We start from the raw sequence: 16,793 nt of genomic DNA, 5'->3' as shown, positions 1-16,793 counted from the left end.
GCAATAATCTCCTAATTGTTCTATTTTCAGTTTTCTCTTCAAACTCTTTCTGTGTGAAAATTCTATTCCTAAAATATGACTTTGCTTATGTTACTCCTCTGATCAAAAATGGGTCTCTATCTCCCCCAACTGAAATGATTTTCCTTCCTCTTCCCCAACCCTAATGTCCATCTATTGAAGTCTTCTCTCTCCCACAAGATTTGAATTACACCTCAACCTATTCTCTGACTCAATCCCACCTCAGGAGAAAGGAATCAATCAACATGGATTGATAACAACATTTATTATATACCTACTAATTGAAGCACTGTCCTAGGAACCTTTTTGTTTTCTCATAGTCCTTTTCCTTAACTTTTCCTTTGTACTCATCTCACTTGCTCCTAGAATATAAAAATTATCTGTGTCTTCTTAGTTCCTCTTCCCTCCTTTGAATTTAGAGCAGGACTCCTTTCCTATTTCTTTGTAACTTCAGCATAGTGTATTCTTTACAAATAGATGGTTAGTAAATATTGAATGAGTGAGTGGAAAAAAAAAAAACTTGAACTTATAGCTCACAGAACATAGAATTTTATAACTGGAAAGGAATTTAGTCTAATCCCTTCTTTTTACAGATAAGGAAACTGAGACTCAGAGCAAAAAAAAAAAAAAACCAACATGTACAAAATCATACAGTAATGGTACCCAGTTCCATTGACTTATAATCTAGAATTCCATTAATACTACCTTTGCTCAATTATATAATGAGTCAGTATTTATAAACCCTAACAACTTTGGTAGGGTGGCCAGAATAGGTCAATCAGTTAATGATCACCATTTGACTGACTAATTATTCCCACCAGAATGGTTTAACTGATTTGAATTGCATGTAGACATAACAGTAACTGAAATCCAAGTTCTTCTCCTAACCAAGAAGTGTATAACTTCAAGGCCCAAGTCCTGGGTCTAAAGGTCCAGAGAAGCAATCAGAGTCAAAGCCAGAAATCTAACAGAATTTTATGTGCCATCATCCTTCAATCCCTTCAGCCCACTTGAACTTCTAAGTAACTGTTCACGCTGATCCATCAGTTTCAGGTCAAAATTATGGGGGTGGGGGGAAAAGAAAGGAACAAAAAACTGATGAGTTAAAGGTTACAGACTTCTTCAGAGGGTGTCACCAGACATATACTCATAGAGCCATTAAAACACAAATGTCTGAATCAGCAAATATCAGAAATGAAAGGAATCTGAGGCCCAAGGAAGCAATATCTTCAAGTTTCATTAAATTAAATATGATAATTTGATAAAATTATTTTAGTACTAAGACTATATCTCAGGTTAATATGACTTCATGAATAGTAGCAACATTTATTTAGATGAAGTTTATTTATACAAGCTTTTTGTTGTTATTTTTGAAAACAAAAAGCATAATAGCTATCCAATCCCACAAACATATATTAAGTGTCTGGTATTTTCAAAATAAGATGTAAGAGACTGGAATACAAAAAAAATATATATTGCTCTCAAGTTTATTTTCTACTAATAGAATGGATATATGAAAAAAAAAATAGATAAAAATAAATTTGATGAAGACCCAAAGGATAATAATGGAGAGAAGGGTACATATGTGAGAGATGTTGTAAAGTTAAGTCAACAGAACTTAGAAATCAATTGGAAATGGGAGGCATGGGAAATGTAAGAATTTAGGATGATTTTGATAGGAGTACTCTCATTAGAAATAGGGAAATTTGAAAGAGGAAAAGATTTAGGGACAAAGATGAAAGTTTTGGTTTTTGAAATGTGGAGTTAAAGTTGCTAATGAGACTTCCAAGTGAAAATGTTTGGTAGGTAAGGTAGTACTGGATTCAGGGGAGAGGTTATGACTGGTTATGTAGACAAATAATGTATTTATGTACTTATAATGTCAACTCATGAGAAAAGATGAAATCACCAAGGAGAAGAAGTAGATAAGAAGAGGGTCCATGACAAAATATAGAAGGACACTCTGATGAAATAGGATGAGTAAGGAGATGGAAGCTTCAGCAAAGATGACTGAAAAAGAGCAGTCAGATATATAAAAGGAGAATCAAAAAGGAGAGTGTTATGGAATTCAAGGAAGGATAGAGATTCAGAATTTCAAGTTTTCTACTCATCAATCCATAAGTATTTATCAAAAATTTACTATAAGTGTGGGAAATAAGAAGAAAAAGTAAATAATAATAATAATTCCTGCCATCAAGAATTTTTTATATTCTAATGAAATCTCTCTTTCATTCACTCTCTCTCTCTCTCTCGCTCTCTCTCTCTCTCTCTCTCACACACACACACACACACACACACACAGGTGCATACAATATATATACAAAGTAGATACAAGATAAGTTTAAAGGCGAAGTCACTGTCCTCCAGAAGAACTGGGTAAAGACTGGAACAAGAGCTGAGTCTTAATGGAAACCAAGGATTCTAAAAGGCAGAGGTAGGAGGAAGATAAACAAAACACAGAGCTTAAAACATTTAAAGGAAAATCTCAGCAAAGTAATATCTCTAAAAAACAGTATGACAGATGTAGAATCCAATAAGTGACAGAAAAACTGGTAGAAGAAAAACCAAAGACAATGGCTTTTACAGAATTTGTGTTCTTTCAGAATCAAAGTAAGTAAACTTTAAGAACATGAACAAGAAGAACAAGAATGGTACCATTGATACTACCATTTCCAAAAACCATTGTCTTATTACTCATGGAATTCACAGAAACTTAAAATTAGAAGAGACACAGTCATCCCATAAAATTTGAATAAGAATCTCTTATCTTATATCCAAGTGGTCATCCAGCCTCTGCTTGAAGACCTTTAATAAGGAAAAATGTGACCACCACACTAGCACCCCAGACACCCCAGAATCAGCTGGAGTCAGGATAAGCAAAAATCCTTAGTCTTTATTCTTGGTCTTTAGATGCAGGATTGAACAGGATGGAAACAGAATCTCCACGACCACCTTCTTCCTCTTCTACCGCCAAAGTGTAACTCTGTCTTACACCACCACCTAGTCCCTCCTACAATCCTCTATATACACCAATCATTGAGCCAGCACAGGATAGTGGGAAGGACCATTTTCTAAGCATATGCATTGTCTAAGCATAAGTATTGTCCAATCAGTAATTAGTCCTAAGAGCTTGAACGGACCTCAGGGCAAGACTCAAGAGTTTCAGCCCTCTACAGAAAAATATACTAACTCCTGAGGATTCCCATTATTTTTTGGAAGAACTCCAATTATTAAGGTTTTTTTTTCCTTTCTTTTATCAAGCCTAAATTTTTCCCTTGGCAACTTCAGCCTAATTCTTCCCCTTAGAACCATGAATGAGAAATCTAATATCTCATTCCACATGAGATTTCAAATTTTTGTAGATAATTATTATATTCCTCCATCCCCCATCCCAACTCAAATCTCCTCTTCTCTAAGATATAGTATTTTAACAGTTTTCACATGGCATGAACTCAAGGTCCTTCATCATAGTGAGTATCTTCCCCCTTAAAGCTTTCTGGCTTATCGGTGTTCTTGCTAAACTGTATTTCCAAAAAAGTAATAAGAATAATAAATTTAAGTCTGCAAAACATACTCAGGAAATGATTCCAGAAAACTTCCCAGAAGTTTTGAAAACAGAGATCAAAGTACTAATGGATAAAATTGGCAGGTTGTTAATAAACAAAATTCAAGTTTAAAATTCTAAGGCATTTTGATAATAAGTTTGACATTTTCACCACTAATTTTGCAAGTGAACAGAAAAAGGTTTTGAATACTGAAGAAAAGTCAGTTGTAATAAATCAAGATTGCTTCAAATCAACAATAAATCAGAATGTAGAATAGCTGAAAAAATAAAGGATCCATCCCTAAAGTAACATCTTTCAATGATGAAGCTATTTATCCATGAAGAGATCTGAATATTAACCTTAAAAAAAAAGAAAACCATTTAAGTTGTTTCTTTGAAAAACTTAGGGTGAGGGTATTTAATTTTCAGTTACTACAAAGAAAAAATAACATCCTAAAGGCAATAGTGCAATTATCATGAACTAAGCAAAGAAATCAATTATCTAATTATTCAGATTAAGAAAAGGCTACTTTTTTAAAAATCTAATTGAAAGTTAAAAGAAAAAGTAAAGAAAAACTATTAAGAAATAAAAGAGTACAATGGGGCTAAAAAACTTAAGGGAACTGAAAGAGTCAAGAGAAAGAAAGGGGGGAATTGATTTGATACTTTATGAATGATAAACCAGTCCTCTTACAAGTAAATCACTCATTTCAGCGTGGCATAGGAAGAAGGCATAATGGTAACTTGTTCTGATGGGGAAAGGGAAAGACAAAATAGGGAGAAGGAAGAATCCTAGAAATGAAATTCTATCCAGTCCAGATGTATTTGTAAAAAATGAGTAATAATTTTTCAGACTCTCAAAGTATATGAGAGGTTGTTAGAGAGTTAGGTAAGAACAATGGAGAAGAAGGGATAAGAGGCAGGAAATAAAAGAATGATCTTTCATTCATCTCTCTCTCCCTCTTCCTCTTCTATTCCTAGAAGGGAAAAGGAAATAATGTAATTGAAATGTTTCCATGGTGGGAGGAGGTAGAAAAGACACAAAAAATGTATGTACATTACAAAAAATGTAATAGATGCACTGGGGTGAATGGCACATTGAAATGCTTACAGGACAACTCATTCTGAACAAAGGTGGCAATATGGCACCTTACCTCAGGAGAGAAAATATAAATGTGTACTGTCCTCTAGGGATGACAAAAAGAACACGGTGGGATGGAGTAAGGTGAACAATGGGAGGGGTGCATGCTCATGAGAAAGGTATGGGAGTCAGACCTGACTCAGAATATAGACTGATTTCTCCAATCCCAATTTTTTTCTTTCTTGAGTTAATATTTCAAGGAGTAGGATACAAAAAAAAGAATCCACAAATTAATAATAATAATGAAAGAAAAAAATAAAGGAAGGGAAAATAAAGGCAACATCTCAAAATGTAAGAATTCAGGAATGGAATAGAGGACCAAATTCAATTATTTTTGTTTTTCAGAAGCCCTACCTTTCATGAGGGACACATCAAGAATAAAAAAAGAAATATATTAATATATGACCATTAATGAGAAAATAAAATTCAGAATAAACAAATAAAGATAGAAATAAGAGGACAGAATAAATGAATGTTTCTCAGAAAAGATTGCCACGAAAGAGTATTGATTAAGTTAAGAGATTGATGGGAAAGAGTGATAGAGGAAGATTTGGAATCATAATCTTATCCAAATGAAGAGGAGGAGGAATCAAAAGAAATTAAATTGGAAGGGAGAGAGAAAAATTAGCAATAAGTAAATGCTAATAGCTAAAAGCTGTGAAAGCCCAGATACTGAAGCTTTTGGTTATCAGCACTTTAACTGCAAGATGGCATTTATTGAGAAATATGAATTAATTAACTTCAATGAGATTAAGGACAATTCCAAGGATAGCTGATCCTAATTAATTTTTCTTGTATGTGTTATAGAAATAATTGCTCTACTGATGGTAGGTATCCCATCACTTCTACCTCCCCCAACATGTTGCAAATACCATGCTGTATTATCTGAAAGCATTAAATGACTTCAAGAGAAGAAAATGATTTTAAATATCTATTCTATCATCCAGTAAAATAGAGAACACAAAGGCTTGTACCTAACAAGGGAGTCTTTTTTTGTACTGATAAGATAAAGACTTCCTTTGAAAAATACCAGAAAAAACTAATACCAACTCTGTAATTGGAATTAGCATATTGAACAGCTTAAAAGAAAAGTAGTTACTCATAAAGATACCTCTGAAAATTATTGGTTTCAAATAATCAAAATTACATATCAACGAGTTTGACTAAATATTCAGAGGATAGAGTTAATAGCATATTTACTTTAAATTATCTCCCATAAAAATCTTATATGTAAGATATATGTTATTTACACAATTTCCCAATAAATAAAAGATCAAAGTATATGATAACATAATTTTCAAAAGAAGAAATGTAAATTATTTTAAAATTCTCCTAATTACTAAAAGAGAAATGTAAATTAAAATAATTATTTGAATTTTCACTTTCATGTGTTAAGGTGATAAAGATTTTAAAATATGGAAATAATCAATGTTAGAGTGTTGCTGGAAAATAGGCACACTAATATACTGTTAGTAGAGTTACAATTTGGATCCTGTTCTAGGAAGTAGTTCAGTTTTATCTAAGAAAAGTCACTTTATTTTTCTGATCTTTTGATCCAATAAATCTAGAAACTGGGCATATACTCCAAAGATATCAGATTCAGTTCTATCACTTACCAAAATATTCAGAGCATCACTCAGGGGTGATTCTGGTCAATATTTAAGAACTGACTTTCTGGAGGGAAATATATGTGTGATATGCTATTTTTTGGGGGGGAGAAAGAGGATTTTTCCCAGGGTCACACAGCAAATAAGAGTGTGAGCCCAGGGTCACACAGCAAATAAGAGTGTGAGGCCAGATTTGAACAAAGATACTCCTGACTTCAGGGGTGTTGCAAGATATAATTCTAAGTTTAACCTGTATTATTAACATCTTCCCTTCATTTTCTTAAATCTAGACAAAGAATAATAATTCATACCTGAATTTTTAGGCAATTTCTGAGGTATAAATGTTTACATTGAAAATTTAACTATCAATTTTCATAAATTGACTTCAGCATACTCCATGATCTTTTGTGGTAGGAAAAATGGGAAACAAAGTAGGAGCTCATCATTTGGGGAAGAATGAAACAAAGGATGGCATGTTAACATAATGGAATAATATGAAGCTATAAGAAATTATGAATATGAGGAGATCTGAGAAATATGTAAAGTATCATATGAGCTAGTACAATCAATAAAGCAGAAGTAGAAGGCGATAAACACAGTAAGTATGGTGATAGAAAGTAAAACATGAATTGATTACAGCTAAACTCCAATTAAGCAAAATGTCTTGGAAGACAGTTGAGGAAACATACTCTTTGTAGAGAGGCAAGAGATACAGGTGTCAAATGCTATAATACTGTGCAATATGACTGCTATATTTTACCTATTTTCTCTGTTTCAAGAATGGGTTCTATTTGGGATGCATATTAAGAAGTGACTTTATAGTAAAAAGCAATTTTTAAAGATCATCTATAATCTTAGAGAAAGCAATTTCAGTTGGGTGATAATGTCTGAATTTCTTGGGTAATGAGAAAATGGAGGCAACAAGTAGAAAGAATAATTTATAGGTGTTTCGCAATATGAGGAAATCTAGTATACAATGATTATTTTAAATGATTGCAGGGTCAAAGAGATTTGTTTCTAGGAATGAGGAAGATTTGAGCATGTATGTAGGCAAGCAGAAAGAAGTTAATGGGTGTGTGGGACGGGTGCTCGGCCCCTTTCCCAAATTAACCAGTTAGAAACATCATCAAATACAAAGCGAAAGCATTTATTTAGTCCCTATAGGGAGAGGCCCAGACACACACCTGGGAGGCCTCCCAGCTCCCTGGAGTAACCTCATAAACTTCTGGCTTGTTGAGATGTAAATAGCAAAAGACCTGAGCCTTTTCACTGGATAGACAAAAAGGAAATAACCATCACAGACCAATGTTCACCAATGTTGTCTGCTTCTTGTGGGTCATGTCACTTCCTGAAACTTAGGGTCTGACTTTTTAGAGATCATGTGACTTTCTGCAACCCAGGGTCCAAAACCTGATCTTCTGGCTCTGGAAACAGTGATTTTGTGACTTAGACCTAGTCTCATAAATTGAGGAAACTTCATCCAATCAGTCCCATTCATAGGGAAAAGAAAGAAGGAGAGGGAGGTGAGAAGAAAAAAAAGAGAAAAAATGAGGAGAGAAGGAGAGGGAAAAGAAGGAGGGAGAAGAAAGTACAGGGAGAGGAAGGGAAGAGAGACAAAGACAGAGACAGAGTCCTGCCAGAGAACACGTGAGAGAATGCCGTGAAAAGAAGTTATTAGCCTCTGCAAAGGAATGGACCATGTACTTCTTCAGAAACAGGAGTATAGAATGAAAGGATAACTGAAAGTGTCAATAGATTTGAGATAGTGAATCCCTTATCCTCATAAAATGTAAAATGGCTTATAGTTCTTTGGTGATATCACTATACTTGATCATAAGAGCTGTCCTTGTTTTTTCCCATTAAAGAAAAGTCTCCCTCCCTACTGCATTGTAAGCAATGTGTCAACATCTTTTTCCTATCTCATCTTATCTAGACATAATTATGTATTTATTACCTAGAAATCACTGGAATTGGTTAATGGTGAAATGAGAAAAAAGCCACTCCCCTGATATTGAAAAAGAAATTGTCATACTAAATCATATGTTTTGGAGGGTAATCAGGAATGTATATGTTGTTCCCAAAAGTTGAGATAAGAACTTTTAGTATTTTTTTTCTTTTTTGTTTGTTGGGGTTTTTTGTTTTTAGGAAATTGCTCATTGGACTTCTTAAGTATCCTGAAGAAGCCCCTTGGGACTGAGTCATCAGCATATCTACAAGGTCAGTAACTGAATTCCCTTTATCTAATCCTCTAAATTCTATCTGGTTGTTCTTAGGTGATTTCAGTTATGTCTAACTTTTCATGACCCCATTTCGTATTTTCTAGGCAAAAATACTGGAATAGTTTGCTATTTCCTTCTCAAGCTCATTTTATAAATGAAGAATTGAGGCAAACAGGGTTAAGTGAATTGCCCTGGATGATCTAATATCTGAGGCCTGATTTGAACCTAGATCTTTCTGACTTCAAGCTTGGCATTCTATCCACTGAGCCACCTAGCTATTTGCCTAACTTCTAATGGTCATTTCCCTATTTAGTTACTGAGGAAGGAAGCAAGGGAGGAGGGAGGGAAGGAGGGAGGGAGGGAGAAAAAGAAGGAGGGAAGAAGGGAGGAAGGAAGGGAGAGAGGGAAGAAGGAAGAGAGGGAGAAGGGAAGGAAGGGAGGGAGGGAGGGAGGAAGGAGGGAAGAAAGGAGGGAAGAAAAGAGGGGGAAAAAGGAAAGAGGGAGGGAAGACCGAAAGAAGATGGAGTTATTAAGAAATTATCATGTCAATTCCATCCTAAGCCTAGAGACAAAAAAGCAATACAGTTCCTGACACTGAGAAACTTTTTTTTCTTTTAAGGGGAGATAATACATATTATAAAAGGAAATGGTAGCCAGGGAGTTATGCTTTGGTTTGAGATGTCAGAGCAATGCTAAGTGGAACCTAAGACAATAACGTGACACATCCTCTCCACCAGTGATAGTAGTATTGATTTGATTATGACTGCAGAGTTGAAGAATGGCAGGGAAGAGGGCATGGCATTCATTGTGGGGAGGGATTGGAAGCGCAGCAGAGATAGCCAGGATATAAAGTGAAGTATGATTGGATCTGGCTAAATATGAGAGAACAGAATGACCAGATTGAGAGTTCCATATATGAGTCAAAGAATTGTTGAATTTTATCATGTTTATATGACTTTTGACTATCTCCCTCATGGCTACTAAAGCCACATATTCAATAGAATGACTATCTTTAGGACTTTTTTTGTACTAGTAAGATGTGTTTAATATATTGCAAACTTCTGCCTTTCCAATTGACTTCTTAATGAACAACCCCAAAACCTTTTTGCATATTGCTAGATGCTTCTGTCAAGAGACAGATGTTTCGAGGAAATATTAGAATGTGCTGCTATTCCAAAGCCTAAGTGGAAGAAAAATCTAACATTAGCTATAAATCTCCTCATTAGCCATGGTCATCTTATTTTCCTTTTTAAATTTGTTTTTGCCAGTAATTTAAATCTTACCGTTAGCAAGTGACTTGCATTAGAGATCAGTGAGAAATTTTTACTTTCTGTTATAAAAGAGTAGCATAGTAGCAGCGGCAATTAAAACTACTAACTTTAGCCTCTGTTTTGAAAATTAATAATAATAATAATTAGCATTTATATAGTACCTGCTATATACCAGCTAGTAAGTGTCATGGGCCAGATTTGAATTCAAGTCTTCATGCTTACAAGCCCAATGCTAGATCCATTATATCATCTAAAAGTCACTTTATTAGTGAAGTCTAGTTTTTACAAAGTCAATCTCAGCAACATGATTATAGAATCTCAGAGTTGGGGGGTAGGGGAAAGGAGGGGAAAAATTGGAACAAAAGGTTTGGCAATTGTCAATGCTGTAAAATTACCCATGCATATAACTTGTAAATAAAAAGCTATTAAAATTTTTTAAAAGACATTGAACCTTTTATAAAATGAGAATGATCATTTTTTCTTACAAAAATAAAAAAGAATCTCAGAGTTGAAAAAGACTCCAAAGATGATTTGGTCCACTCTGTACCTGAAATCTCCCCATGACAATTAAAAATAATTTTAAAAGAGATAACTTTAATCAAATGGTTACCTGAGGAAAAATCTTTGTATCAAATATTTCTGATAAGCATTAGATATCTAAGCTGTTATAGCTATTTCAACTGTGTCCTACAATTTGCAGTTTTCTTAGCAAAGATACTGGAATGGTTTACCATTTCCTTGTCCAGTTCATTTGACAGATGAGGAAGCTGAGGTAAACAGAATCAAGTGACTTGACCAAGGTCACATGGCTAGTAAGTATCTGAGGCAAGATTTAAACTTAGGTCTTCCTGTCTCCAGGACTAGTGCTCTATCCATTGTGCCACCTAGCTAAGAAATACATGATCAAAAGTCATTTCCCAACAGATAAGTAGTCAAAGTATGTGAACAAACAGCTCTCAAAAGAATAGCAAATTATTAACAACTATATTAAAATGTTGTCAAATCAAAACAATTCTTAGGTTTCACTATAAAGTGAATATAATCACTATAAAGTTGGATATAAATGCAACAAATTGGAAAGATGACAAAAGATAAGAATAGTCAATATTAGGAGGATTATGGAAAGACAGATATTAACATATTCTTAGCAATGCTTTTAAGGGGCTAAACATTCTGGAAAGTAATTTGCATAAATGATTAAACATCTCATGCCCTTTAATCCAGAGCTTCCACTTCTAGGAATGTATCAGTGATAAAAAGAAAGATTCCATATATAGATTCCATTGAAACTAATAGATGCACATAGATTGGAGAATAGCTAAACAAATCATGATAGATTAACATAATGGCATATCATTACTGTTTTATAGGAAATTGTAAATACAGAAAAACATGGGAAGGCATGAAATGATGCATTGTTAAGTAAAGAAAACTATATATATGACAACAACATAAATGGAAACAACAATAAAATAGAAAGTGAATGTTATGAAATTACAATAACAAAACTTGGCCCCAAAGAAAAGCTATGAGAAGGAAGCTCTTTCTTTTCTTTACAGAGATTGCAGAACTTGGAGTCATGGAGTACTGCATATGATATCAGATATTTTTGATGTTTTGTTATGCCAAATTATTTTTTCTTTCCTTTATTCTTTATTATAAGAAATAGATCTTTGAGAAGAGAGGGCAAAGATACATTGGAAACAGTAGCTGATGTAAAAAATAAAAATATCAATAAAATTTTATTTCAATAAGAACAGAAATTCCCTCTAAACCATCCCTGAAAAGCAGCCATCCTATTTGAAGACTTCTACTAAAGGGGAACTTATTAGTAAAGGGGAATTTATATTTCCTGAAGCAGCCCATTCTAACTTAGAATAGGTTTTAATAGAAAGGGTTTTGTATGTGTTTTCCCCTATGTCAAGCCTGTGGCACTATGGAAAGTGTGCTTTGAAGTTCAAAGACTGGTTGAAATTCCAGTTCTGCTATTTACCTATGAAACTTTGGGCAAGTTACTTCTTATACCTCATTTTCCTCATTTATAAAATAAAGGCTTTGGGCTTGTACTCTAAGCTACCTTCCTGTTCTAAATCTATGATTCGAAACTATGATCCATTAGATGAAACTACCACTTATTGCTAAAAGTTCTTATATAGGGGACATCCAGAATAAACTGTATATGTAACAGGAGGACAAATTGGATGGTAAAGATCCTCAGCTTCATGACATATAAAGATCAGTTAAAGGAACTGGGATTTTCAGCTTGGACAAAAGACTTAGGAAAGAGGAAGAAGGTATGGAAGTATCTTACAAGTATTTGAGAGAGTATCATATAGTTTTTTAGACTTGTTCTGTTGTATACTAGAGGGTGAAATAAAGAGCAAGGAGTGCAAAATGTAAAGAAACAAATGAAAGTTTGATATCAGAGGGGAGAATGATAAGAATTAGAGCTAACCCTATATGAAATGGGCTACTTCAGGAGGAAGTGGATTCTCCTTTACAAGGAAAGGAGGTGGGACTTTAAGCAAAGGCTGGATGACTACTTGATGAGTGTGTTTTTTTAATGTATGGGTAGGACTGGATGGCCACTAAGATACCTTCCAGGTCTGAGATTTTATGTTTCAATGAGTCTTTGAAATATTTATAATTAGCCTGATAATCATAGTAAAAATAATAAAAAATAATATTTCTATGGCTATTTAAGGCTGGTCAAGTATTTTACATATGTCACTTAATAATAGCACTTACTCTCAGGGTTGCAGTGAGAATTATCTTTATTTTACAAATAAAGAAGTAAAAGAGTGTTGCCAAGTGCCTTGCCCAGGGTCACACAACAAGTAAATGTCTAAAACAAGATTTGAATTCAGGTGTTCTTGATTCTAATGTTTTATCTATTATCTAACAAGCTTTTTCTAATAGAGATCCTATACCTACAGTGTTCTCAAAGACCCCCAGAGCCTTGATTATCCTAATTACACACTCTTAACAGATAATTCTAGACCTTTTCCCAAATACACACAACAATTCCGTTCTTTTATGTTTCTCTTTCCAGTTTCAAAGCCAATAAACAGTTCCAAATTGACCTGGAACAAAGATGGAATCCTCAATGGCTTTAGATATCATGATGGAGATCTGATCATCCAATCTCCAGGCTTGTATATCATCTATTGTCAGTTGCAATTTTCTGTGCCAAGTTGCCCAAACAATACTATTGACTTGAAGTTGGAACTTCTCATCAATAACCAAACAAAGAAGCAAGCTCTGGTTACCGTTTGTGAATCAAAAACAAGAACAAAGAAAATCTATACCAACCTCTCCCAGTTCTTTCTGGAAGATCTAGATGTCAACAATACCGTGTCTATCAAGGTTGAAGAATTCCAATATGTGGATACAAATACCTTCCCTCTTGAGAGCGTGTTGGCAGCCTTCAAGTACAGCAATCTAACTGACTGATTCTAACCTCCTTTGGTCCTTGGAGAGGAATCATCAATTAATACCACACATCATCTATAGCTTTTCATAAACTAAAGGGGGAGAAAAAGAAATCTTTTCACTGGAGACCTTTGTCATTAGATTAAAACCTTAAACAGTACAAAACATATGCCCAACCCACTTTCATTCATCACTCATTCTGTGATGATATGAGAGGCTCTTGGTGGAACTTTTTTTCAAAAGAGATAAAAGAAATTTCAGTCACACAGCAGCCCACTCTCCAAGCATCCACACCTAAAATTCCAAATCAATGAAAGATCAATCAACCAAGAAAGATTGGGCTACCTGTCCCTATAGTCTGACTTGGTAATAATGCCCAGAATATTATAGTAAATGGCTGGACTGGGCAGGAAATCACGTGGTTTGAAACAAATATCAGGGAAGATTCTCTGTAGTAGAGTACTCCAATGCCAAGCTAGGTCCATGGAGTGGAGGAAATGTATTTAAAAACAAGAGATGATTAAAAGGAAGACTAATTAGATGGGATGCTTAGTAAACTATTAACTAAGGCCTATATTTATTCTAATTAAGAACAACCATATCAAGCACATGTAATCATTAGCCTCCTGCTGCCTCAAAACATGAAATACTATACTGTCAATGAACATTAGCTGGTAACAATGACTATAGTTCATGACAATCATAGAAGCAGCAAATGACTGCTGCTACAGATGCCTGGAGTGTTTTCTCTTGTAAACATAAGAGAAATAGCTGTATATGTTTTGGACCTTCACTTCTCTTAGTGTCTGTGCTGATACTAATTCCTGCATGTGCTTTTCAGGAAAATATTAGATGCAAATGTAGGCAAATATGTTGAAAAGGACAGAGTAGAAATCTTAATATTTGGAAAGCCATGGATGGAACTTGGACAAGTTCCATCACTGTGATCCTGAAGATAATAGAAGGAAATCCTAAGTGACTACAATAAACTTCACTAGATAGGTTGGAGCAAGAAAGACTGCAATAAATACAAGGCTCATAAACTTTCTTTCTGTACCCACCCAGACATCTGGGGAAAAGCATATGTTTAGATAGATAAACAAAGGGGAAGTGGCTTCATGCAGTAGATATATTCCTGTCTTGTTGTACACAAATTAAAGTTTGATAAATCAAAATCTTTCTTCCATTGATTTTCATCAGAACTTCAGAGATTTTTGTGACTTTCTTTGGGCTTTTAGTTTCAGTGTTCAAACTTTTGATCATTCTGTCTCCCTCACCCCAATTCAATTTCTCTATTAAGCAATAATCTGTAAATATTTAAATACATTTTGGAATATCCTTATTTCATAATCACTATCCTTACTTATATCATTCTAAGGTTATTAAGCACCTCCATATTCATCTCATTTGACCCTTACAAAGAATAGAAAGCCAAGCTCCAGAGAAACAAAATTTGTCTAAAGTCATATTGGTTACTAAGTGTTAAAAGTCAGGAAGAAAACTTGAGTCACGATTCAAACTCCAGGAATTGTCAAGAATCCTGTGACATATAAATCATCTTTACTAAAAGAACTGATGGAGGGAGAAGGAAGCCAAGATAACAGAGAACAGCCAGAAAGTTGCCTAAGCTTTCTCCAGTTTACCTCAGGAACAATATTAAATCAAGCCTCTAAAAGAATTCTGGAACAAATGGATTCACAAAAAGATAAAAGTGAATTTTCCAACTGAAGATAACTTAAAAGGACTTCAGAAAAGGTATATCTCAGGTTAAAATGGGAGAGTAGCCCAGCAAAAACAATGTTCAGGCAACCCAGCAAGAGATCGGTAGCCACAGTACATATCAGCAACTGATGCCCCAAGGTCCAGGCTCAGCAGGAAATCAGCACAGCAGATCAGTTGTGAGGTCCAACCCTGGCACAGCAGACAAACTGCCAGCTCTGGATTCAGGGCACAATGAGCATGACTAGGCTAGTGCAGTGGGTAAGTCATCACCCCCAGAGGTCCTGGTGCAGAAAACCAGTGACCTGACCACTGACCCTTAGTACAACAAGTTTGGGCCAGTGCCCCCTGTAGCCCAGAAGCAGAGATCAACTTTTTTAAATGAGCAAAAAACAAAAGAGTCCTGACAAGAGAAAGTTACTATGGTGAAAGGGAAAACCAAAACACAAACTTATAAGATGACAACAATGTCAAAATGCCTATATGCAAAGCCCAAAAGAGGAATATGAATTGGTCTAAAGTCCCAAAAGTCCTCTTGGAAGAACTCAAAAAAGATTTTACAGATCAAGAAAGAGAGGTAGAAGAAAAATTGGGGAAAGAAATGAGTTATGCAAGAGTATTATGCAAAAGGAGTTAATAGCATAGAAAACTAAACTCAAAAATAGAAGAAAATAATTCCTTAAAAACAGAATTGGTCAAATGGAGAAGGAGGAATCTAAAAATTATTACTTAAAAATTAGGTTTGGGCAAGTGGAATCTAATGACAATATGAGACATCAAGACATGATAAAACAAAATTTATAAAGTTTAAAAAATGGAAGAAAATGAGAAATTTCTCATTGGAAAAATAATTAAATGGAAAAAAATCCAGGAGATAAATTTAAATTATTGTACAATCTGACAACCATAATTTAAAAAAAAAAAGCCTGGAAAGCATATATCAAGAAATTAGAAAAGGAACCTGATATCCTAGATCCCAAGAGTAAAATTGTCATTGAAAAAAATACATCAATCATCCCAAAAGATAATTCCAAGGAATAGTAAAACCAAATTCCAGAAGTATCAGGCCAAAAAGAAAATACTGCAAGCAACAAAAAAGAAACAATTAAAATATCAAGAAGCCACAGTCAGAATTACACAGGACTTAGCAGCTTTTACATTAAGAGATCTGTGGGTTTAAAATATGATGTTCCAGAAGACAAAAGAGCATGGACTACAACCAAGAATCAATTACCCAGAAAAACTGAACATAATTTTTTAAAGGAAAAGATAGGCATTCAATAAAATAAGGGAATTTCAAACTTTCCTAAGAGGATATGGATATAAGATGACTTTGATGTGATGATTTTTTAAAAAAAATTAATTAAGAGGTAAACAAAAGGATTGCATTGGGAGAAAGGAAATGGGATCACATAAAGAGACATAAGACCTATTATAGCATAGGAAAAGAAAAGATAGGGTTAGTATCATTTGAATCTTACTTTTATCAGATTTGACTGAAAGAGGAAAAAACTGATATACTGAGCTGTGTAAAGAAATCTTTCTTACCAAATAGGGACATCGGAAGGAGTGAGGAGGAATAAGATGAAAGCAGAGAAAGAGAAAAGGAGGGGGAGAATAGGATGGAGGGAAATACATAGCTAATAACCATAGCTGTGAATATGAATGGGATTAACTCTCCCAGAAAATTGAAGCAGAGAGCAAAGTGGATCAAAAACCAGAATATTATAATGTGTTTACAAGAAACACATTTGAAGCATAGAGATACACACAGAGTAGAGGTAAAAGACTGTCAGAATATATTCTGCTTCAGCTGAAATTAAAAAAAAAAAAAAAAAAAAA

The 16,793-nt window shown here is 34.4% G+C and overlaps 1 protein-coding gene and 1 long non-coding RNA gene across 2 annotated transcripts in view; one reads left to right on the top strand and one right to left on the bottom strand.

The window, feature by feature from the left end:
• Nucleotides 1–14,362, top strand: part of TNFSF8 (TNF superfamily member 8) — a 36,283-nt gene extending 21,921 nt beyond the window's left edge. The window contains exons 3-4 of the mRNA XM_003757072.4: nucleotides 8,456–8,527; nucleotides 12,853–14,362. Of these exons, the coding sequence (XP_003757120.1) occupies nucleotides 8,456–8,527; nucleotides 12,853–13,253 (473 nt within the window). The 3' untranslated portion in view covers nucleotides 13,254–14,362. The remainder of the gene's footprint in view (nucleotides 1–8,455; nucleotides 8,528–12,852) is intronic.
• The window catches only part of LOC116421728, an 89,685-nt gene that overhangs the window by 1,740 nt on the left and 71,152 nt on the right, over nucleotides 1–16,793 (bottom strand). The window lies entirely within an intron of this gene.

This window comes from Sarcophilus harrisii, chromosome 2 (assembly GCF_902635505.1).
Source record: "Sarcophilus harrisii chromosome 2, mSarHar1.11, whole genome shotgun sequence".
NCBI lineage: Eukaryota > Metazoa > Chordata > Mammalia > Dasyuromorphia > Dasyuridae > Sarcophilus > Sarcophilus harrisii.
Note: the sequence above shows the minus strand (reverse complement) of the source record. Positions and strands in the feature narration are given on the sequence as shown.